The 25,918-nt window shown below is 41.7% G+C and overlaps 1 protein-coding gene across 1 annotated transcript; it reads left to right on the top strand.

The window, feature by feature from the left end:
* The first annotated feature begins 21,697 nt into the window (after positions 1–21,697).
* LOC142171802 (uncharacterized) lies at positions 21,698–22,123 on the top strand. The gene has a single exon (XM_075235506.1). It carries the CDS (start codon positions 21,698–21,700, stop codon positions 22,121–22,123), a length of 426 nt encoding a protein of 141 aa, XP_075091607.1.
* Positions 22,124–25,918: the final 3,795 nt, after the last annotated feature.

Below are 25,918 nucleotides of genomic sequence, written 5' to 3' on the forward strand. Positions count from 1 at the left end.
AAAGCAATACAAAGCACGGCCGGCCAATCAGAGATGGGGTAGACAACTCCGGCATCCAACCACTTGATAATCTCCTTCTTGACAACTTCTTGCATAGCCTCATTGGGTCTCCTTTGATGTTCAATATATGGTTTGGCACCATCATCCAATTGTATCTTATGCATGCAAAAGGCGGGGATTATCCCTCGAATATCCGCCAAAGTCCATCCAATAGCCTTCTTCCTCTTTTGTAGCACCACCAAAGTGGAATCTACCTGCACGTTAATCAAACAAGAGGAAAGAATAACCGGTAAAGAAGAACAACGGCCAAGAAATTCATACCGAAGATGTGTAGGCAATGGCTTCAACTCCAAAGTAGGAGGCTCTTCAATAGAAGACTTTGTAGGAGGATTTGTCCTATTTTCAAGATCCAAAGATAATTTTCGGGGTGCATAGTTGTACGATCGCATTCCTTGCAGTTCACACATTCTATGAAGCCACCCATATCATCATCATCAAAGCTGAGCATGACGGCCTCCACCATATCACCAACATTGATTGTAGCACTTGTATCATCAACAATAACATTGGTCACCAAGTCCACAAAAGATCACACCTCATTGCTATTTGGTTACCGCATGGACTTGCACACATAAAATACCACTTTTTCATCACCAACTCGGAATGTAAGTTCTCCAACTTCAACATAACAATGAGCCTTCCCCATAGCAAGGAAAGGTCTCCCAAGAATAATCGGTACTTCATAATCAACCTCACAATCTAGAATGACAAAATCCACCAGAAGAATGAATTTAGCAACATGAACCAAGAGATCTTCAATCACTCCCAAAGGCCTCTTCATATTACGATCGGCCATTTGCCATATCACAGAGGTGGGTCTTGGTTTCCCAATCCCCAAAGTCTTGAAAATTGAATAGGGCATCAAATTGATACTTGCCGCAAGATCACATAGAGCTTTAGCAAACTCGGCACTTACAATTGTACAAGGAATCGTGAAAGCACCGGGATCCTCCAACTTAGGAGAAATTGAATGCACAATTGCACTCACTTGATGAGTGACTTTGATAGTTTCAAAATTCATTGACTGCTTCTTTGTCACAAGATCCTTCATAAACTTGGCATAACCGAGCATTTGTTCCAAAGCTTCAACTAATGCACATTGATTGAGAGACTCTTAATCATTTGAATGAACTTCTTGAATTGATTCTCACCATTTTTCTTGGCAAGTCTTTGAGGGTATGGAGGTGGAGGCTTAGGCAATGGTGCCTTAGCCTTTTGCACTACCGGCTCCGGTATGTTCAATAATGAGATCCCTAGACAGGTTCACCTCCTCTTGAGTCTTTTCCACACTATCATCAATATCAATCCAAACTTTATCATTAGGTTGAACCACATTGTTCGGGATCTCTTCTTCTTACACCACTTGCATATCATCCACAATTTGTCTTTGACTTGAGGTAGGTGCATTCCCACCTCTTCCACTTCTTGTAGTAACGGACATGGCATGCCCCGTGTTATTTCCACCCTTTAGGTTTACTATCGTGTCACTTGGTAGTGCCCCCAAACGACGAGAATTTAGAGCTTGAGAGATTTTCCCCATTTGAACTTCTAAGTTGCGGAATTATGTGTTGTGTGCGCCAAGTTGGGCATCTGAATCAGCATTATTTTCCATCATTTGGTTGAACATATTTTCAATACACCCCATTTCGTTGTTTGAAGAACTTGAACCATGGGGAGAATAAGGAGGCGGGTTGCTCAGTTGTTGATACATCGGGGGCCTTTGAAAACCCGACCCTCGGTTGCCTTGATTGTTATTCCATCCGCCTTGTTTTTTTACCCCCCCTCTCCCTACCGCCAATTTCCTTGATTATTTCCATTCCAATTTCCTTGATTGTTATTGTTATGCCAATTCCATTGATTTTTGTTATTATGCCAATTGCCTTGATTGTTAGAATTCTAATTGCCTTGATTGTTTTGAGGTCGCCATTATTGTTGGTTTAGGCCTTGAAAATGGTTTCTTTGCCCTTGAAAATTTTTCACATATTGCACCTCCTTTTCTTGTTCATTATAGGAATCATCTTGCTCAAAACCACTATCTTCTTGTACATAATTCTCCACTCGATTTTCCACTTGTGGACCTTTGGTCCTCCTCTTGTTCACCATCATGTTCACTCCCTCCATGGCATTGACTTGCTTGGGATTTTCACTTGATTTAGTTGGGCCTTTGCTAGTTGGGTAATGGCGGTTGTCAATTCGGCAATGGCTTGCCCATGGTCTTGAAATTCTTTGTGAAGGTGGATCATGTTTGGATCGCCTTGTGGAACATTGGCCCGGAATTGCCAAGCCGATGACGTTTCCGCCATCTCATCCAAAATCTCACATGCCTCCCCGCATAAGGCGTAGTCATGAAGTTCTCACCGGCAAGTTGATTCACTATACATTGGTTGGTTGTGTTAATCCCATGATAGAAAGTTTATTGAATAATGTTCTCCATCATATCATTGTAGGGACATTCCTTAACCATTGTTCTATAATGTTCCCATAGCTCATGTGGTGGTTTTGACTCTTTCTTGAATGCCAAAATCTCATCTCGAAGTGTAGCCATGTGCCCCGGAGAGAAAAACTTAGAAATGAACTTTTCCGCTAACTCATCCCAAGTGTGAATGGAATGGTTCGGGAATCGTTCCAACCAATCTAAAGCTTTCCCCGATAGAGAGAAGGGAAAAAGCCTTAGCTTCAATGCATCCTCGGAGACATTTGTTTGTTTGCTCCCCAACAAGTGTCCACAAACCCCTTCAAATGTTTATACACATTTTGAGTTGGAGCACCGGTGAAGAAACCCAGTTGCTGAAGCAAAGTGTGCATCACATTTGTGATTTGGAAGTTGCCCGCCCTAATATGGGGATGGACTATTCCACTTGCATATCCTTCAATGGGTAATATCCGATGTGGAGTCGCTCATGGTGGAGGTGTGGGTAGAGCGGGGACATTGTCATGAGGCCTCGACCTCTTCTATTTGATTGAGGTTTAAGAGGAACCTCCTCAACATGCTCGTCCTCGACGTCCACATACCCCAAAGGTAAATTTTCGAGCTCATTGTTCGCCATGTTTGTACCTACGATTTTTCACACAAACCCAAATATAGAGCTACCACCGTTTTAACTCCCCGGCAACGACGCCAAAAATTTATGACGTCCACAACACACCTCAATAAGAGATATGATACTGTCGTATGCAATAATAATTACCCAACTATATGTCATGATCGAATCCACTAGGAGTTATAAGGGGTGTTAGGAGTATATATTTGAAGCAAGCAAATGGACTACCTAAAATTGCACTTCCACAACAGAATTTTCGTTTCTACTTCTATTATTACTCTAATGATAGCAAGATAAGGTAAATAGACTAGAGATGAATGTTTTTGATATTTTACCAAATAGTTTAAAAGCCTACGGATGTGACCATAACCTAGGTGTTTGCCTAGTGGGATAAAGACGTTAACACTTGTTTTGTTGATTGGGGTGTATTATAGCTCTCAACTCTACATTACCCACTCAATACCTCTCGGTCAAAGAGTGATTTTGCCCAATTTGGCTTTCTCAAGTCCAAATGGGTATCAAGCAAAATAGTTGATATGAGCTCAAGTCGAGTTCTTACTATCTCTAGTTTGAACCCTTTAATTAGGCTAATCAATCTCTCAATTAACCCAATTTCTTGTTAGCCAAGTTATCCTAGACTAGGTCCATCTTTCTCAAGGAGAGACTAAGTTAAATCGGCATGAATCAATATTTGTAACTATTAATTCTAAAATTGAAGCATGAACTAAGCTAAATAATCAACACCCAATCATAAACAAACATTAAATTAAATATCCATGAGGTTTACACACTAGGGTTGGGTCACATCCCTAGTAAAAATCTAGATACTCATAATAGGAATTGAAGACAATAAGAAGAAAATCTAATTAAACTCATAATGAAAGATTAAAATGATGTAATGTGATGATTAAACACTAAAATAATGTCAAACTTTCTAATGTAGTAATAAGAAACAACTACAACATCTTTTGATGTTCAAACTTGACCTAAATTTGTGAAACTCGTCTATTTATATAGGTCCAAAAATTACGGACACAAATGCCCCTCGGGAGGTTCTGCGGCTGCACAATTCCATGTGCGGTCGGCAATTTCTTCAACTGGCAGGAAGGTGAGTTTTACAAGCGCACATTTTTGGATTGCGGCTGCGAAGCAACTTCTGCGGCCGCACAATTCTTGTGTGGTCCGCACTTCACAAAGGCGTCAGGACATGGTATTTTTTGCATAATCTCTGAACTTTGAATCTCTGTCAGTGAAAGCCCAGTTCTGCGGCCACACATTGTTGAAAATCCTGTTAGGTTCCTCTTCTTGGTTTGCGGCTTTAGATGGAATTCTATGATCCGCAATTTCTTCTACGGCAGCATAATTCCTTCTGCGGACCACACATCTTTGCTTCTACGTCCTTTATTGCCTTATGCTTCGGAACACTCCTTTTTGAGTCAGATTTCATCATGGGAGACCAAATGTCCAACATTCCTACAATTTGCACATTCCTACTAGAGGCGCGAGAGGTCTAGGACGGGCACGTGGTGAAGCCTGTGCACCTGTGCAAGCTGCGATAGAGGAGCCACCAGTAGCTCCAGTCGGGGGGCAGGCACCCAAGGCGCATATTGCCACTCCAGCACTTTAGGAGACCCTTGCATAGTTCCTGAGCATGTTTAGTACCTTAGCTCAGGCGGGGTTGATCCCACTTGCACCAGCCATATCTCAAGCTAGGGTAGGAGCACAGACTTCCGCGGCTCGTACCCCAGAGCAGCGGATCCAGGTTGATCAGGTCCCAGAGGTTATACCAGTACAACCTGTTTCTCTAGTTCAGCCCGTGGTTAGGGAAGCAACATCTGAGGAGGAGTAGCTCATGCTCGAGAGGTTCATGAATTACCACCCTCCTACTTTCAATGGTTTGGCTTCAGAGGATGCACATGGTTTTCTTGAGGAGTGTCACTGTAGTCTCTTCATTATGGTCATTGTGGACACGAGTGGGGTTGATTTTACTACGTTCAAGCTGAAGGGCACGGCATATCAGTGGTGGCGGGTGTACGATGTGGGTAGCCCAGCTGAGGCAGATTCACATACATGGGATCCGTTTTCAGAGTTTTTCTTGCGAGAGTTTATTCCTCAGACTCTTCGGGATGCTTGGCGCATGGAGTTTGAGCAGCTGCATGAGGGTACTATGTTAGTGTCGGAGTATGTTATCCGATTCAGTGATTTGTCCATGCATGAACCAGCTTTTGTTGCTATGGTCAGAGAGCGAGTCTGTCGATTCATCGAGGGGCTTAACCAGAGTATTAGATTTAGCATGGCTAGGGAGTTGGAGTCAGACACTCCGCATCATCAGGTGGTTGAGATTGCACGGAGGTTGGAGGGTATGCGAGACTGTGATAGAGAGGATATGGAGGCCAAGAGGCCTCGTGGCTCGGGGGGATTTAGTGGTAGTCACGCTATAGTTTCAGTCCATCATGGTAGGGGCTATGTGATCCTCCCAGTTTATTCAGCACTTCCAGCTTCTAGTGGTGCTCCAGTTGTATCGAGGTCCCAGGTTGCACACTTTGCTCAGCTACTTTCTAGTGCACCTCCTGCACAGGGTGCCTTCATCGATCAGTCCAGCCGACCAGTCCCGAGCCAGTCCTAGTATCTACGCCCTACGTGAGCTTGTTTTGAGTGTGGTGATACCCTCCACATGGTTAGAAACTGCCCCATACTTAGGAGGGGTACACCTACGCAAGCCACTCCGGCTCCACGGATTCAGTCTGGTCCACAGACTTTATAGGCCATGGTGGTTGCCCAGTTGCCACTCTACCCGCACAGCCAGCTAGGTATATATGGAGGATGGGCAGGCAGAGGTCGCCCTAGAGGGGGAGGGCCGGCCAGATTCTATGTTGTTCCAGGTAGGACGGAGGTAGCCGCTTCAGATGAAGTTATCACAGGTACGATTCCGATTTTCCATAAAGATAGTCTTATTTGATCTGAAATACACTTATTCATATGTGTGATCTTACTTTGCTCTGTATTTGGGTATATCTCGTGATTCTCTAAGTTCTCCCATGTATGTGTCCAAGCTTGTGGGAAATTCTACTGTTGTGGATCGTATGTATCGGTCGTGTCTAGTTGTTATTTGTGGTTTTGAGACCATAGTCGATCTATTGTTGCTTAGTATGGTAGACTTTGATGGTTTTTGGGCATGGACTGGTTTTCGACCTATCATGCTATTCTAGATTATCATGCCAAGACTGTGATGATGGCTATGCCAGGTCTACCATGGTTAGAGTGGAAGGGTGCATTAGATTTTATTCCTCGCAGGGTTATCTCATTTCTAAAGGCTCAGCGGATGGTCGAGAAGGGGATGTAATGCTTAACTAGCCTTTGTGCGGGATGTCAATGCTGATACTCCTACCGTTGAGCCAATTTTGGTAGTGAGAGATTTTCCAAATGTATTCCCAGCAGATCTTCCGGTCATGCCTCCTGACAGAGATATTGATTTGTTGCCGGGCACCCATTTCTATTCCTCCATATCGTATCGCCCCAGCAGAGCTAAAGGAGCTATTGCAAGAGTTGCTTGATAAGGGATTCATCCGACCTAGTGTGTCGTTGTGGGGTGCCCCAGTCTTGTTTGTAAAGAAGAAGGATGGTTCTATGTGCATGTGCATTGATTATCGGCAGTTGAACAAGGTTATAGTGAATAGGGCTGCTTATCGGGCGGATTGGGTGGTTAATTACTCTTAACGGTTTGGCTTAATGGTTATCGGCTTTTAAATGTATTAATCCGCTAGCCATCTGATAAGATATCGGGTGGATTGGTAATGATTTAGCTCTTATCGGGCAGTTATTGGGCGGTTTATCGGCCTAATTCAATCTATATTGCGTTCATTAATTGTTTGTTGACCGCCTAGCATACAAATTCAGAATAGAAAATTACACATTGAGTCCAGACATACATATTTGTTAACGCCTACATAAGAATGATGTAGTGTGGCATGTGTTGTAGAGTGAAAAAAGTTGTGGCACAACACTATTGTTCTTCTATTAAACATAGACAACATGCATTAGTTTTAAAAAAACAAAAGCAGAGGTGAACCATAGACAACAGCTTAAACAATCTTGTTGTAGGGTGGGAGAATAAGCTAAGCTAAGCCAAGCCTAGGATCTTCTGATGCATAGTACGTAAGGGTTCTGATTATTTAGGAATTAGGCGTTAGATCTTAGAGGTGGAGTACTGGAAGAAGTGGAAGGGTTTTTGATATTTAATATATATATATCCTTAACGGGTTAACGGATTATCCGTTAAGAAAATTGAATAATTCGCCCCCAAACCGATAAGCCGTTAATAAAAAAAATTTAATCTGTTCCCCGTCCGTTAAACCGTTAACCCGATACCAATAAGCCATTATGCTTCGATTTTGGTTCGGTTTTCGGTTTCGGTTCGGTTTTGAACACCCCTAATAGTGAATAACAGGTATCCATTGCCATGCATTGATGACTTATTTGATCAGCTACAATGTGCCATAGTGTTATCAAATATTGACTTGTGGTCAGGCTATCACCAGCTAAAGATTCGGGAATTGGATATCTCGAAGACTGCCTTTAGAACTCAGTATGGTCACTATGAGTTCCTCGTGATGTCATTTGCACATGATGAATAGTGTATTTTAGCCTTATCTTGATTCATTCATCATTGTGTTTATTCACAACATCTTGGTGTACTCCTGCAGTCAGGAAGATCATGAGCAGCACTCGAGGATCGTGCTCCAGACATTGAGAGAGAAGAAGTTATATGCAAAGTTGTCAAAGTATGAATTCTGCCTTGATTCGGTGACATTTTTGGGTCATGTGGTGTCGAGTGAGGGGATCAAGCTAGACCCGAAGAATATTGAGGCAGTGCAGTGTTTGCCTAGACCGTATTCAGCAACCGAGATCTTGAGTTTCCTTGGTTTGGCCGAGTATTATCGTCGTTTCATTGAGGGATTTTCATGTACTACTGCACCTATGACCAAATTGACCCTGAATGGTGCTTCGTTCAGATGGACCGAGGAGTGTGAAACGAGCTTTCAAAATCTCAAGACTGCTTTGACCACAGCCCTAGTGTTGGTGTTGCCTATGAGCTTGGGGTCTTATATTGTATTTTGACGCGTCACGCATTGCTCTTGACATGGTGTTGATGCAAAAAGATAGGGTGATTGCCTACATGTCTTGATAGTTGAAGACTCATGAGAATTATCCAGTCCACGATTTGGAGTTGGCAGCCATTTTTCATGCATTGAAGATCTGGTGGCATTATTTGTATGGTGTTCCTTGTGCGGTCTTTACCGACCATCAGAGTCTGCAGCATCTGTTCAAACAGAAGGATCTTAACTTACGGCAGCGGAGGTGGTTGGAGTTACTTAAGAACTATGATATCAGCATTCTATATCATCCCGCAAAGGCCAATGTAGTGGTCGATGCCTTGAGCTGAAACGCGGAGAGTTTGGGTAGTATAGCATATCTACCAGTAGCTGAGAGGCCATTAGCATTAGAGGTTCAGGCTTTAGCCAACCAGTTTGTTAGATTTGATGTTTCGGAGCCCAGTCGAGTTTTGTCTTGTGTGGTTTCTCGGTCTTCTCTATATGACCGTATCAGAGAGCGTCAGTATGATGACCCCAATTTGCTTGTCTTCAAGGACACGGTTCAGCACGGCGATGCCAAGGAGATTACTATTAGGGATGACGGTGTGTTGCGGAGCAGGGCCGATAATGTGTGCCCAATGTGGATGGTTTGCGTGAGTTGATTCTTCAGGAGGCCCACAGTTCACGGTACTCCATTCATCCGGGTGCCGCTGAGATGTATCAGGATCTGAGACAATACTATTAGTGGAAGAGGATGAATAAAGACATAGTGGAGTATGTAGCTCGGTTCCTAAATTGTCAGCAGGTGAAGTGTGAGCACCAGAGGCCGGGCGATTTTCATCAGAGACTTGAGATCCCCGAGTGAAAATGGGAGCATGTCACCATGGATTTTGTTGTTGGGCTCCGCGGACTCAAAAGAAGTCTGACAAGGTATGGGTGATTGTGGACAGGTTGACCAAGTCGGCTCATTTCATTCCAGTAAGGACTGCCTATTCTTCAGAGCAGCTGGCTCGGATCTATATCTGCGAGATTTTCCGAATTCATGGTGTGCCGGTATCCATCATCTCTAACCGTGGTACGCAGTTCACATCGCACTTCTGGAGAGCTGTACAACATCATCTAGGCACACAGGTTGAGTTGAGAACAACCTTTCACTCCCAGACGGACGGACAGTCCGAATGCAGTATTCAGATATTGGAGGATATGCTTCGTGCATGTGTTATGGATTTCGGGGGTGCTTGTGATCAGTTCTTGCAACTTGCGGAGTTTGCCTACCACAATAGCTATTAATCGAGTATTAAGATGGCTCCATACGAGGCCCTATATAGGAGACAGTGTCACTCCCAAGTTGGTTGGTTCGAGCCGGGAGAGGCTAAGTTGTTAGACACGGATCTGGTTCAAGATGCTTTGGGGAAGGTCAAGATGATCCAAGATCGGCTTCGCACAACCCAATCTAGATAAAAGGGTTATGCGGATCGGAAGGTTCGCGATGTTGCATTCATGGTTGGAGAGTTAGCCCACCTTATGACGCCACATGGCTTCACGTAGTTCCCCTACAAGCAACACACACATAAGTCCCACCTTATACCGCCGCATGAACACCAACCCAAGCCTTATACCGCCGCATGCGCGTCAATATCATATCACAATAACAATTCGCACCACAAGTGCCCATATATCACAACTTGCCAACAACAACAACATCAATCTTTCCATAACAATAGCCCACGGCTCCACCACAAATCAAATAAGGAAAGAGATAACACGGACAATAACATGAAATAATGGTAATTATCAATGAAGATATAGCATGTACAATTAAAAGAAACAACAAGTTCAACTAAGCATGGGAGCAATTTAGCAAGTAGGTTGTAGAACAAGTACTAAGCAAGTCAACTAAGTCATGTAAGGATGGTCTAATAGAATTAAGAATAAATTGACTATGAGAATATAGAACATGATATGGAATTTCAATTAAAGCATGAAAATAGCCTAAGTAGCCTAATACGGTCAAATACCACGTACAAACCGTGTACCCACTCGTCACCTTGCATACACGGATTTCACTTAGCACAATTGAATCAAACAATACCAAACCTAAGGGGTAGTTCCCCCACACAAAGTTAGGTAAGACACTTAACTCGACAAGGCCAACTCGACCCTCCGAAATCACTTTTCCCTTAAAACTCGCCTCCACACGGCTCAAATCTACCCAAAATCAACTCAATATCATCAACTAATGCAAGAAAAAACATCACAATAAATAAAGCTTTGATTTTTATACCTTTTTCAAAAAGTCAACAAAAGTCAACCAGGGGCTGGACCGGTCAAAACTCGGGTCCAATGGTAGATTTCGTCCACCCATGACCCCACAAGTTCATACATGTGATTAGTTTTAAAATCCAAGTCCAAATCGACTCTCGAAACTCAATTTCTTATTTTTTTTAAAACTTGACAGAGTTTAATAAATTTCTACTTTGATTCGCATGATTTTGATGTTAGAATCTAAGATATGTTGATGGAATATGATTAGAAATAAATTAGAATCACTTACCCAAGGACTGTAGGTGAAAATCCCCTCTCCAAGTCGTCTCCTACCAAGAATAGGGTTCAAAAATGTGAGAATGAGTTCAAAAATCCCGTCTCCCAGCCCTTTAACCAGTTGCAGATGCTGCATTTGCAAACCCTCGCAATTGCGGACCAGGGCTAGCATTTTCGAACCCTGACAGACTTATCTTTAATCGTAATTTCGATACAGTCTTCGCAATTGCGAACTGGGGACCCTTTGCAAAAGTGAACTATTGTTCGCAATTGCGAACTCTGTGAAATTCCTACTGGCTTCGCAAATGCGAAGGGGGGGTCGCAATTGCGACATCAGCCCCTCACCTGTCACCTTCACAAATGCAAGCCTGGTGCTCGCATTTATGACACCAGATCACCAGACATCAGTTTCTGCAACTTCCAGTCCAAAACACCTCCGGAACATTTCCGAAACACATATGAGCCTTCGGGGCTCCAAACCAAACATCCACACAAGTCTAAAAACACCATACAAACTTACTCGCGCGATCAAAATACAAAAATTACATCTCAAACTATGAATTGAACTCAAAAATGCATGAAATTCAAAGAACTTTTCAAGAACTTCTAAAATTACAACTAAGCATTCGAATCCTATCAAATCAACTCCAAACGATACCAAATTTTTCAAATAAGTTCTAAATACCATAATGCACCTATTCTAAGTCACATGTTCGAATTTTGAGCTCGATAACTAAAAGTCAACCTACAGTCAAACTTTCCAACTTTAAATTGCCAAATTTCGGCAAATCAACCTATAGACTTCCAAAATCAAATTTGGGCATACGCCTAAGTATGAAATAACGATACGAAGCTATCAGAGTCATAAAACACAGTTCTGGGGTCGTTTTCACAAAAAGTAAAAGTTTGGTCAACATTTTTAAATTTAAACTTCAAAGTCAAGAATCAAGAGTCCAAATCAACCCGAAAACTTCTCAGAACGAGACTAACCAACCCATCAAGTCATAAAAGAATAACACACTTGTGTGAAGCATGAAAAAGGGAATCAGGGTACAATTACACAAAATGACCGATCAGGTCGTTACAATAAGATAGACTTGGCTTGTAAAATGTTTGTAAGTATATTTATTAACTTCAGCTTTTTTCGATTTAAAGTAATTATCTAATGCATAAACGCTTCAGCTTTTTATGTCTCCATTCATTGACTGCTTACAGAAAAACATCATACTTTTTTCTTTTTGAAGCTATAGTACACTAATATCATTTTTTTACTTGTTTATTACTTTTTAGGTGTTCAACCATGATTTAATAATGTTTAGAATAAATAATGAGGGAATGGAATTCACTGTGGACTTAAAGAAGAGAACTTGTGTCTGCTTGGACTTACAACTTGATGAATTTCCATGTCCACTTGCAATTGTTGCTATCATGAAGAGATATTTGCAGAAATCTGATTTATGCTCAAAATGGTATTCAGGGAAACATGGTTGAAAACATATGAAGGGCATGTTAATGCTGTGGGAGATCAAAATTCATGGGTTATACCGCAGAATATAGAATCTCAAATCACAAAACCTCCCGATGTAGACATTCTACAAGGAAGAAGACAAAAGAAGATGTATATCACTGTGACTAAATTACTACAACTGAAGTCTACCAAATGCAGTCATTGTAACAAATTGGGCATAACATAATAAATTTTTTATCTTCTCTGATGCCTCATCCATATTCCAAGAAACACACTGAAAAATACTCCAACATTCAATAATCCCTAAAAAATTTAATTCCTTCTAAAGGAAGATAAATATTCTGAATATAAACTTTCATGATTGATTGATATATGTGAAATGTGATTGTATTTCATGGAAATAAAAAATAAACTCTTGGATTGAAAATAATTATTTTTATATTGCTTGAAGTGAAAACCACTCATTTTTATTGGCTTACAGGTTTGGTTGCAAAAAAGTAATTAACAAAATTAATTAACTTCAGAGACATCATTCTAAAAATTTGTCACGACCAAAATTCCACAAGTCGTGATGGTACCTAACCCAAACCCGCTAGATAAGCCAACAGTCACATGATTAATAATATAAATAAAATAACAAGGTCTAATAACTCAACCGCGTAAGAATACCATAAAATATCTGAGAATAAAGTTAAAATGCTATTACAATCAACCCCAAAATCTGGTGTCAACAAGTTCACAAGCACTACTGAATAACAAGGTACGAAATAAATCCCCTAAAATAAGTGTCTGAAGATGAGAAATAGTGAAGATCAAGATAACAGGAAGAGAACTTCAAGGACTGCGGACAGTTTGGCAGCTATTTCGTAGTCTCCCAAATAGCTGGCAAACCTTAAGCCTGAAAATCACCTCGGCTGAATGTACCTGGATCTGCACACGAAGTGCAGGATATAGTATGAGTACAACAGACCCAACGTACTCAATAAGTAATAACACTAACCTTGCGTTGAAAGCAGTGATGAGATCAAAACAACAGTCAAAATGCCAGTCCCAATAACTGATAACAGTTCAAAAAAAATAATTACAGGATAAACAGTAGAACCAATAAATCAATGATATCAGGTACAACTCGTTCTCATTTTAGGAATTTCGTTATGATCTCAAATATAACAGTTTAAAACCCAACACAGATAAAGCAGTTCAATTACAAGTTAGCATGAGGAAAGTACATCTGTATGCCTACATGTCAAGTATACACGTAAATCTACAGTATCACAGTAAATCCATCAATAGTATTTACACTTAGCACTGTACGGGTGCCTAGCATAACTGCCCATCATCAAGCATATATATGAAGCACCGTGCATGCGCCCACTGCTAGCATGTCAGACTTCGGAGGGGTGGATCCTTCCCAAACGCTAATTATAATCACCTACCCCAATAATCGAGCCTGGTGCACGCGTCACCTCAAAACAATAACACTCAGCACAATATAAGCCTGGTGTACGCTTCACCTCACAATCAGTACCAATCCTGCTCTAAGGTCCCAAACTCAGTCATTGATTGCTCAAGTCTCAGATGAACACATCTCAAATATTCTAGGGGTAGATACCCATAATTGTTTCCCATTCACACACATTTCTATGTCCGTTCGAGGATGATAGTTTCTTTAAGAGGTGGAGAACGTAAGGACCCAATAGGTTGTTTGGATACTATATCCCCTTTTATGATTTAAGACCATTCAGAGTGATATTTAATAATTTATAAATTGCTTGCGTGGTCCATGTTAATTTCCGGAAAGTCTAAAGGTGAATTTTTAAAGAAAACTAGATTTTTGAACTTGAAAATGGTTAGAGTTGATCATGGTCAACATTTTTGGTAAATAGCCTCGAATCTGAATGTTGACTATTTTTGCAGGTTCGCATGATGATTTTGGACTTCTATGCATGTTTGGTTGGGTCCCAGGTGACCCTAGGCTGTTTCGGCGCTTGATGTGAAACCTGGAAATTTGAAGTATGAACTTTGAAATTCTTTGGGGTTTTGTGTTTGATTATTTAATTTAGATGTTATTTTGATGATTTGAGCACATGAACGAGTTCGTGTGATATTTTTATACTTGTGTAAATGTTCAGATTGGAGCCCGAGGGGCTCAGTTGAATTCTGGATGAATTTCGGACTATTTTGGCAAATCAGGGAATTTTTGGTGCTGCAGACCTCGCATTTGCGAGGGTCCGATTGCAAATGGGAGCTTGCATTTGCGATGCTGGGTAGGGGCAGGTCAGTTTCACATTTGTGAAGCTTTGCTCATTTTTACGAGGTGGTGGACTTCAAAATTGCGAGACTTATGTCCCAATTGCAACACTGAGTCATAGAGGGATAGTTTCACATTTACGAAGATTTGTTCTCTTTTGTGTGGGGCCGGTCCTTTGCAAATGCGAAGGCTTAATCGCATTTGTGACATCAGAGAGGTTCAGGCACTATTTGCATTTGCGATTAGGTTTTTGCTTTTGCGGTCATCGCAATAGTGAACAAGAGTTCGCACTTGTGATACCTGTAGCTTGGTAAAAGGTTGGAATTTTGGGACTTAGCTCATTTTACTCCATTTTTAAGACCTAGACTCCATATAGAGGCAATTTTAGAAAGAAATTTCTTCCCAACTTCATAGATTAGTAACTTTATCTTGTTTTTGTTCAATTTTTATTACTTTTCATGGTTTTTTACTACTAAATCTAAGATTTCATAGACTCAAAATAGGGGTTTTGGGTATAAATTTAGGATTTTGTAAATTTGAGATTTAGACCTCAAATTGAGACTGGATCTCGAAAGAAATTACATATTTGGACTCGGGGGTGAAGGGGTAATCGGGATTTGGTTTTATTTTCAGATTGCGACCACGTGGGCCCGGGTTAACTTTCTATTGACATTTCCAAATATGTTAAAAATCGAACCTTTTTTATACTACGGTAGTTTCTAAAGCTTGTTTTGACTTATTTGAGTAATATTTGACTATATTTGGATGGTTTGGAGGCTTATTCTAAAGGAAAAGTCGTGTTGCATTTTTTATCTTATTCTGAAAAGAGGTAAGTATCGTGATCAGCTTTGATTTAAGGGAATTAGGATATCACTAATCTATTTGCTACATGGTTTATATGTGGTGACGGTGTATATGCAAGGTGACTAGTGTATATGTTGTCAAGGGTATAAGCATGTGGGGTGTTCTAGCTTATTTCATGCCTTAAATTATACCATGCCTTTCCTTATTTTGTGCTTTCCTTTATTATGTGCCCTTATTTGGTACATGTATTCTTGACACATACATGCCTTCACTTATTAACTGCCTTCAATTGTTACAAGATTCTGTTCGCCTATGCTTTAATTCAATGTATGCCTTACTAGTTACATGCCCTTTTCTGTTATTAGATAGATGTTTTTACCTGCTTCATGTCCTTATTTGCCTTATTGTCTTTAAGTGTTCCTTTTTTTACTCTATTGTAAAATGATGAGTTGGGTGACCTTTGTTTGTTCTTGTGTTACAACTTGTCTAAGTCTTGTTGGTATATGTTGTGATGCTAGCTTTTGGATATTGCACTGTTTGACCTTCCTTGTTCGTGCTAGTATTTCCTTGGTGATTTATGCATTGTAGTCCCCTTTAATTATGTTTTGAGGCTTGCCGTGTTGATTGTTAGTTAGAGTAATGACCGACCAGTTGGTTTGTATATTTGAGCCCCATTTCCCCTTTTGAAGTTTTTCGTATGTATATTTGTGATTTTATGACTTGCGGGGATTGTCGGGTTAGTTTCGAGGAGGTTTTGAAATGATTTGGATCCTTTAGTTCTTGGTTTAGAAGTTTAAGTTGGAAATGTTGGCCGAGGTTTAACTTTTGTAAAAACGACCCTAGAACGGTGTTTTGATGGCTCCAATAGGTTCGTATACTGATTTTTGACTTAGGCATATGCCCGAAATCGAATTCGAAGGTTCCTAGGTTGATTTGGCTTATTTTGCTGAAAGTTGACAATTTGAAGGTTTAGCAATTCCTTAAGTTTGATCGTAGGTTGACTTTATGGCTGTCAGATTTAGATTGTGATTTTGGGACTGGAATAGGTTCGTTTTATTATTTGGAACTTGTCTGCGAAATTTGGTGTCATTCCGAGTTGGTTTGATAGGAATCGGGCGCATGGTTGTGTTTCAAGCAATTCTTCAGTTCATTGTATTTTTTGGTGTCCGGTTCATGGTTCCGGATGTTATATTGGTGTTTTGATCATGCGAACGAGTTCATATGATATTTTTAGACTTGTGTGAATGTTTCGTGTGGAGTCCCGAGGGCACGGGTTAGTTTCGGACGTGTTTCAGATTGGTTTTGGCTTGTTTCTCCGCAGCTGGTGTGTTGGTGCTGCAGTTATCGCAAATGCGAGCACCAATTTGCATTTGCAGTCACCGCTTTTTCAAATTAATTATCGCATTTGCGAATGGGCTAGTGGGCTGGCAGACTTCGCATTTGTAAAGCCAGCCTCGCAAATGCGAAAGGGACTTGGGATGGGACGCATTTGCGACCATTTGGGACGCTTTTGCGAAGGGAATGACTTCGCAAATGCTAAGTTAGTGTCGCATTTGCGACATCCCCTGAGATCTGCAGGCATTGCTTTTGTGATAGATATTTCAAATTTACGGGGTTCGGATTTGCGAACCCCAAGTCGTATTTTTGAGACTTGTAGCTGCACAAAATAATGGGATTTCGGGACTTATATGATGACCCGCCATAACATCATGCCACATAGGTGCCATTTGGCATATATTAATGCCATGTGGAAGCTTACATAGGAGAAAGGCTAACATTTGTGAGAAAATTCTAGAGAAGTATGGATATTTCCTTTGGAAGACCCTAGATCCCTATGGATTTGCTAGGAAAGTCCTTGGAATCTTCTAGGCTTGTAAAGAATTTTAGAAAAAGCCCTTATCTTATAAATATTAAGGACTTGTGTAAAAATTAATATTTACACACTAGACCCTAGGAGACTAGTATATAAAGGGGGGCCATTCATTTGTATTTCACAAAGCAACCATTCATTTGTAATACAAAGCTTCGTTTAACAATTCTCTTGTGTTCTTTCTACCATTCTCTTAACGATCTTGAGTGTAGTAAGGTTGACTTGGCATAGCAAGAAAGTGAGCAAATTTTCAAGTGCCACACGTGTACTTAGTTAACGACTAAGGACATGACAACGTGGTATCAGAGCAAAGGTTGCAACTAAGGAAATGGCGAACGACGGAGAAATTAAGGCTGCCAACACCCAAACCAACGTCATCCAAGATGCTGCTGGCAAGAGTGGTCGTAACAAAAAGAGAAATGCCACCAACAAGAGCCAGGAGGTACCACCTGAGGTTGTATCAAATGAAAGGCTTACATCCCAAGAACCATCTGCCACTGAGGCGAGTGAGGATGAAGTGGAGGTCCTGCCCGAGGATGTCTCGCTCGGTAAAGAGTGGGTGATAAAGATAAACGCGGGGATGGACGTCGTCAAGATCTTTGGCCAATGCTTGGGGAAGGTGGAAGGCACCCTTAGCGTTCTTGAGGGGCACACTCTTGAAGAGATTGAGAGTATCCGAACTGACTTGGAGGGACGTACACAGACCGAGATAGAACTAAGGCAAACCACCACTGCCTTAGAGTGCAGACTCACGGAGGCTTTGAGTACTATCGAATCTATGAAGGCAAAAAGATAGAGTCACTCGAGGAGCATGTTAGTACTGGCGTGACCGAGGCAGCTAGCAATGTTGTGGTGATGAGGGAGGTGGAGATCGAGGCTCCCAAACCCCCAGTGTTCAAAGGTGTTCGCGATGCATAAGAAGTGGAAAACTTCCCTCGGCACTTGGAGAACTACTTCAGGCACGGAAAAGTGAGGGACAACGAGGCCATGATCAACACTGCAATGATGTACCTCTCAGAGACTGCCATGCTATGGTGTAGAAGGAATATGGCCGACTTGGATAAAGGTCTATGTACTATTAGCACGTGAGATCAGTTCAAAGTCGAGTTTAAGCGACAGTTCTTTCCAAACAATGTCTTGTACAAGGCAAAGCGCAAGCTTAGGGAGTTGAAGAAAATAGGGAGCATATGTGGCTATGTCAAGGAGTTCACTACCCTTATGCTTCAAATCCCCAACCTGACCAATGATGACTTATTGTTCCACTTAATTGACGGGTTACAAAATTGGGCTAAGCAGGAGTTACAACACCGATAAGTCGCAGATATAGACCAAGCCATAGTGGAGGCTGAATCATTGATGGATTTCAAGCATGACAAGCATGACAAAGGCCAAGGGAAAGAATCAAAGGTTAACAATGTCAAAGGTGAGGGAGACCATGGAAAAGGCAAGGAGATACAACAACAATACTATAAGACTCAAGATTCCAAAAGGTCGAATAGTCATCAGGGCTACGCCGAGAAGAAGGCACTGGCCGAGAAGAAGGGATGTTACATATGCGAAGGGTCACACAACTTTAGAAATTGTCCTGACCTAAAGAGCCTCAGCGCCATGGTCTGTGAATGAGGGAGCAGCCGCAAGGAGAGAGTTCGGGAACCGCACAATTGGGTATGATCAGATTATGCGGTGCTGTCACGAAGCAGTCTATCCAACCTACCGAGAATTCCAATCAGTACGTGGATCTCACCATCAACAACAAGCATGCTCGTGCAATGGTGGATAATGGAGCAACTCATACTTTCGTGACTGAGGCTGCCACAAAGAGACTAGAATTAAAGCTTGCTCCAACCAACTCTCGCGTCAAGACCGTGAATGCTGAGGTACAGAATGCTCGTGGGGTAGCTAATGGAGTTAGAGTCAAATTGGGAACTTGGAAAGGTATGACAAACTTTATCGTAACCGCTATGGATATCTTTGACATCATATTGGGACAAGAGTTCTTTAGACATTGTCATACTTTGATCGACCCCTACCTCCAACATCTCTTGGTTATTGAGCGAAGAAGGAGCTTGCATGGTACCTACAGTGACTATGCCACACAGACAGATCCAAGCACAACTCTCAGCTATGCAGGTTGTCAAGGGGATCAAGAAGGGGGAGCCGATGTTCGTAGAAACCATCGCAAGTCTCGAGGAAGACAAGAGTTTTCAAGAGACACTGCCGCCTTGCATAGAGAAGCTGCTCGAGGAAAACAAAGACGTCATGCCCAAGTTGCCTAAGAAGTTACCACCAAGGATAAAGGTGGATCACAAGATTGAGTTGGAGCCAAGGTCTAAGCCACCCGCATTTGCCCCATATCGTATGGCACCGCCTGAGCTAGAGGAGCTCAACAAACAATTGAAAGAGCTTCTAGATGCTGGTCACATTCTCCCATCAAAGGCACCTTTCGGCGCACTGGTATTGTTCCAGAAGAAGAAGGATGGATCACTGCTCTTGTGCATAGACTACCGAGCACTTAATAAGGTCACAGTGAAGAATAAGTACCTGATCCCGCTCATTGCTGACTTGTTCGATAGACTTGGGCAAGCCAAGTACTTTACTAAGGTGTATATTCGCAAGGGCTACTACCAGGTTTGCATTGCAGAAGGGGATGAGCCGAAGACAACATGTGTGATGAGATATGGATCCTTTGAGCGGTTGGTGATGCCCTTCGGCTTAACCAATTCACCGGCCACATTTTGCACCCTTATGAACAAGATTCTTTATCCCTACTTTGATCAATTCGTGGTAGTCTACCTAGACAACATAGTCATTTACAGCAACACCTTGGAGGAGCATATGGAGCACTTAAGGAAGGTTTTCCAAGTCTTGCGGGAGAACAAGCTATATATCAAGAGGGAGAAATGTGAGTTTTCACAATCAAAGGTACACTTCTTAGGACATGTTACTAGCAATGGCGAGCTACGCATGGATGAGGCTAAGGTACGTGTTATCAAGGAGTGGGAGGCACCTATAAAGGTAACTGAGTTGAGATCCTTCCTTGTCCTTGTTAACTACTATCGTTGGTTCATCTGTGGCTACTCAGCAAAGGCCACACCATTGACTGAGTTGCTAAAGAAGAACAAGCCATGGGTTTGGATAGAGCATTGTCAAAGGGCGTTTGAAGACCTCAAGGCAGCTGTAACAGAGGATCCAGTCTTGGCATTACCTGACTTTGCCAAGACATTTGAGATGCATACTGATGCCTCAGATTTTGCCATTGGAGGTGTCTTGATGCAGGATAAAAATCCCATAGCATTTGAGAGTCGCACGTTAAATGAGACGGAGTGGCGTTACATGGTGCAAGAGAAGGAGATGACCGCCATTGTGCATTGCCTTCGTACATAGCAACATTATTTGCTCGGGTCGAGGTTCGTGGTCAAGACCGACAATGTAGCTACTAGCTACTTTCAGACGCAGAAGAAGCTCACACCAAAACAGGCTAGGTGGAAGGATTTCTTGGCCGAATTTTATTTTGCGCTGGAGTAAAAGCCGGGCCAAGGTAACGTTGTAGCTGATGCCTTGAGCCGGAAAGCCGAGCTTGCTGAAATCACTTCAACAAGATGGGACATTCGTGAGGCTATAAAAGAAGGCATGGAGCATGATCCAGCATCCAAACAACTTATCGACTTAGCCAACCAGGGAAATATGAGACGTTTTTGGGTCGAAGACGGCCTACTGCTTACCACAGGTCGGCAGGTCTACGTGCCTCAGTTTGGAGACATTAGATGGCGGATCATACGGGAGAGTCATGACACAATGTGGGCTGGTCATCTAGGCCAACATCGCACTAGGGCCTTGGTCGAGTCAATCTACTATTGGCCACACATGCGAGATGACATAGAGTGTTATGTGCAGACTTCTCTTGTATGCCAGCAGGACAAGGTTAAGCAATAACAGCCCGAAGGACTTTTGGAGCCACTACCAGTTGTAGAGCGTCCATGGGAGAGCGTGACTATGGACTTTATCACTTGCCTAACAAAGACCGACGGTAATGGTACTATTATGGTGGTCGTGGATAGATTTTCCAAGTATGCCACCTTCATGCCCGCCTCACCAGGTTGCACTGCCAAGGAAGCCGCCAAGATATTCTTTAAGAATGTGGTGATGTATTGGGGCTTACCAAGGCATATTATCAGTTATCGAGACCCCCGCTCTACTGGGAACTTTTGGAGAGAATTATTCGACATACTTGGCACAGAACTGCATTTTCCCACTATTTTCCACCCACAGACGAATGGACAAACAGAACGAGTCAATGCTATATTAGAATACTACTTGAGGCATTATGTAAGCACGCATAAGAAAGATTGGGCAAGGCTCCTAGATATCGCCCAATTCTCTTATAACTTGCAGCGGTGTGAGTTCACGGGGCGAACACCATTTGAGCTAGCCACAGGCCAACAATCACAAACTCCACATTCATTACCAGCCGCATTTGAGGAAAAGAGTTTGGGGGCTTATCATATGGCCAAAGGATGGGAGGAATAACTTGACACTGCTAAGGCCTACTTGGATAAGGCAGCTAAGAAGATGAAAAAGTTTGCAGATTGTAAGCGGCGTCTCACGGACTACAGAGTTAGGGACATGGTTATGGTTAAGTTTAACCCAAGACAGTTTAAGGCACTATGGGGCATGCATCAGAATCTGATTCGCAAGTATGCGGGGCCATTTAAGATAGTCGTCAAGGCAGGCAAGATCTCATACAAGATTGGCATGCCATCATATATTAAGATCTACCCAGTCCTCCACGCCAGCATGCTTAAGACATATCATGAAGATAAGGATGATCCAAGTAGGGGCCAATCAAGTCGAGCGCCTATGACTATCACCTCATCGCATGATAGGGAGATTGAGGCTATCATGGATTACCAGGCCAGGCAAAAACAAGGGCAAAGAGCCACCGCTATGTTCCTCGTCCATTGGAAGGGGCAATCACCAGGGGAGGCCACATGGTAACGATATGAAGACTTATGGAAATTCAAAGATAAGATCCGAGAGTTAATGCAGCAACATTGCGCCGCGATTGTCGAAACATTAGGTGGAGAAGAGTGTGATGACCCGTCATGTCATCATGCCACATAGGTGCCATTTGGAATATATTAATGCCATGTGGAAGCTTACATAGGAGGAAGGTTAGCATTTGTGAGAATATTCTAGAGAAGTATGGACATTTCCTTTGGAAGACCCTAGATCCCTATGGATTTGCTAGGAAAGTCCTTGGAATCTTTTAGGCTTGTAGAGAATTCTAGAAAAAGCCCTTATCTTGTAAATATTAAGGACTTGTGTAACAATTAATATTTACCCACTAGCCCCTAAGAGACTAGTATATAAAGAGGGGGGGGGGCATTCATTTGTATTTCACGAAGCAAACAATTCAAGTTCTTTCTAATACGAAGCTTCCTTTAACAATTCTCTTGTGTTCTTTCTACCATTCTCTTAGCAATCTTGAGTGTAGTAAGGTTGGCTTGGCATAGCAAGAAAGTGATCAAATTGTCAAGTGCCACACGTGTACTTAGTTAACAACTAAGGACGTGACACTTAGCTTCATTTATCATATTTTAGAACCCTAGACTCGGTGGGAGGTGATTTTAAGGAGATATCTTCACATACAACTATTGGGTAAGTAGTTTTGATCCAATTTCAATTATATTACATGATTATTTATGAGATTTAACATCTAATCCATGGAATTTGGAGAGACGTTTTGGGAAAATTTGACTATGTTTTGAAAAATAAAAATTTGAGATTTGAGAGTCGAATTGGACTCGAATTCGAAAAATATATATATATGAACTCGTGGGCTTCTGGATAGTCGAGATCTATCCTTGGTCTCGAGTTTTGATCGGACGGTCCTAGAGTTGACTTTTATCTAAAGATCTTAACTTTAATTATCGGAATTTGTTTTTCTTGCGTTGTTTAATGATATTCAGTCATTTTTTTTAGATTTGAGTCGTGCGCATGTGAATTTTAAAGGGAAACCTATTTTTTAGTGTTGATTTCGCCTAATTGAGGTAAGTATGTTGCCTAACTTTGTGCAGAGGAACTTCCTCGTAGCATTTGGTCTAATTGCATTATTTGAATTATGTGGAAGACGTGTACATAAGGTGACGAGTATGTGCATGAGCTTATATGTGGTAATGGACCGATTTAGACTCTTAGGTTATTTATATGCATTTAATTGAAGTTGTTATTACATGAAATATTTTTCATTGTTGAGTTTACTCTTTCGTTTCATTGTGTTGTTGAAATTCTGGTACACATTATTGTTGAGCTGTGTGCTTTGTGTTGATGTGATATTTATATTGTTGTTTTGGAATTGTTGTGGTGTATGGGCACGTGTGGTGCCAGTTGATTGTTGCGATGTGATGAGATGCGCATGCGGCAGCATAAGGGTGGTGATATTTATGTGCATACGGCGAGATAAAGGGGGTTTATGCGCGTGTTGCTAGTAAGGGAAATTACTTCATTAAACACAAGTGGCGAGATAAGGGGGCTAAAGCGCGTGAAGCTATTTCGGGGGGAAATATTTTTAAATAAATATAAGGCTCACCTGGCGTCATAAGGAAGATTTGTGATTTGTGACTTGTGATTTGTGATTATGAGGTGTGGTACCTTAGGGTGATTCATGTGGTAACTTGTGTGTTGGAACTACTTGATTATTCGAACTGTCATTTATTTTCCTTAATTGATTTCCCTTGTACTTTTACTATATTTTGGTTATTTTTACTATTTTATCATATGTTTACTCGTTGTTGCCATTTATTTATCTATTTTTGCTTTCCATTTTTAGCTCATATTTATATCCTGGATAGGTTATTATGTCTAGTGAGTGTCTTGACTTGAACCTCGTCACTACTCTACTGATGTTAGTCTTGATACTTACTAGGTACCGATTGTGGTGCAGTCATACTACGCTTCTGCATATTTTTATACAGATCCAAGTACCTCTGAGCGTGTCGGACATTAGCTAGCTGCTTTTGACATTTGCTGCGGAGACTTCAAGTATACATGCCATTACGCTAGCATGCCTCAGAGTCGCCTTCTGATGTTTACCTTGCAACTGTTTATTTTCATTCCAAAACAGTTGTTGTATTTGAGATTTTAGCTTACTCTCCATGGTACTTGTGACTTCGTATTACCAGTCTTGGGGATGTATGACTATTGTTCGGATTCAGCTTTGTTATGTCATTTATCAGTTTACCTTATAGGCTAAGTTGTTCATTTCTGTTAAATCTCAACATGTGTTAGCCTTATCCAGTCTTTAAGACTAGGTTCCACCACGATCCTAAAGGTTGAATTATGGGGCCATGACACTGAGCATTTTCAAATGAATTGAACTATTGGGCTTGGCTAGTGTGCCACAACGGTAATGTTATTGATATTAGGACCAGGTTGCGCACTGTAACGGTATAGTACTTGTTGGTATTAATAATGGGATATGGTTGTGCACCGCAATGAATAGGATATCTTGTAGTTATTCTAGGTTTTTATGCTCCGCTATTATGTTGTGTTATGATGTTATGATGTGATGATATTCTGGGTCCCTCTGCTATCTCTTTTTTGTTCCGTTCATAATGTAGTTACCTTGTCTCTATATTGTTATTGTTTTTCTACTTATTACTCGTATAGGATTTGTAATGACCCGGGCAATCATTTTGAGTATTGTAGCTTGTTCCCCTATTTATTGATTATTTTATGTTCATTTGTTATCATGTGAGTTGCCGGGGTGGTTGTTTTGGTTTCGGGGATATTGTGGAATAAATTGGGATAGCTAGTCCCAAGGTTGGAAGCCTAAGTTGAAAGAGTTGACCGGATGTTGACTTATATGTAAACGACACTAGAATGGAGTTTTGGTTGTTCGGATAGCTCCGTATGGTGATTTTGAAGTTAGGAGTGTGTCCAGATATCGATTTGGAGGTCTGTAGGTGGTTTTGGATTGAATTGACGAAAGTTGAAGGTTAGGAGAGTTGAGAAGTTTGAACGAGATTTTACTTTGTTAATACCGGGCATGGATTTTGGTTCTGAAAGTTGAAAGAGGTCCGTTGTTTCATATATAACTTGTGTGCAAAATTTGAGGTCAATCGGAGTTGATCTGATAGGGTTTGGCATCGATTGTAGAAGTTGGAAGTCCATTTGTTTTAATAGGTTTGAATTGTGGCACGATTCGTGTTCTTGATGTTGTTGGATGTGATTTGAGGCTTCGACTAAGTTTGTATCATTTTTTAGGAGGTATTGGTATGTTTGGATGGGATCCCGGGGGCCTCGAGTGTGATTCGGATTGAAATCGAATTGAATTTTGGACTTGAATTTTTTGCTTTGATCATATCTGGTGCAACCGCACCTGCGAGAATGGGGTCGCAGGTGTGGAGCCATAGAAATGGCCAAGGGATCACAGAAGTGGCTCTTAGTGAAGTTGGGTCGTTGCACAGGTGCGAGGAAGATTCCGCACTTGCGAGCTCGCAGGTGCGAGAGAATGGTCGCAGCTTTCCACATAAGTGGTGTCTTGCGCGTAGGTGCGCCTCTGCAGGAGCGGAGACTTTCCCGCAGATGCGAAATTATGGGGCCTTAAGGGAAACCGCAGAAGTGGAATTTGGGCCACACCTGCGGGACCGCAGAAGCAGTTAAGTGAACCGCAGGTGCAAGATGCCTGGACAAAAGATATAATCGAGGGTTGGAGTCTTTTCTTCATTTTTGGACTTTGCAAGCTCGGCTAGTGGCGGTTTTGGAGAAGGGTTTCACTAGATTTCAAGA

Source organism: Nicotiana tabacum, chromosome 17, assembly GCF_000715075.1.
Source record: "Nicotiana tabacum cultivar K326 chromosome 17, ASM71507v2, whole genome shotgun sequence".
Classification (NCBI taxonomy): domain Eukaryota; kingdom Viridiplantae; phylum Streptophyta; class Magnoliopsida; order Solanales; family Solanaceae; genus Nicotiana; species Nicotiana tabacum.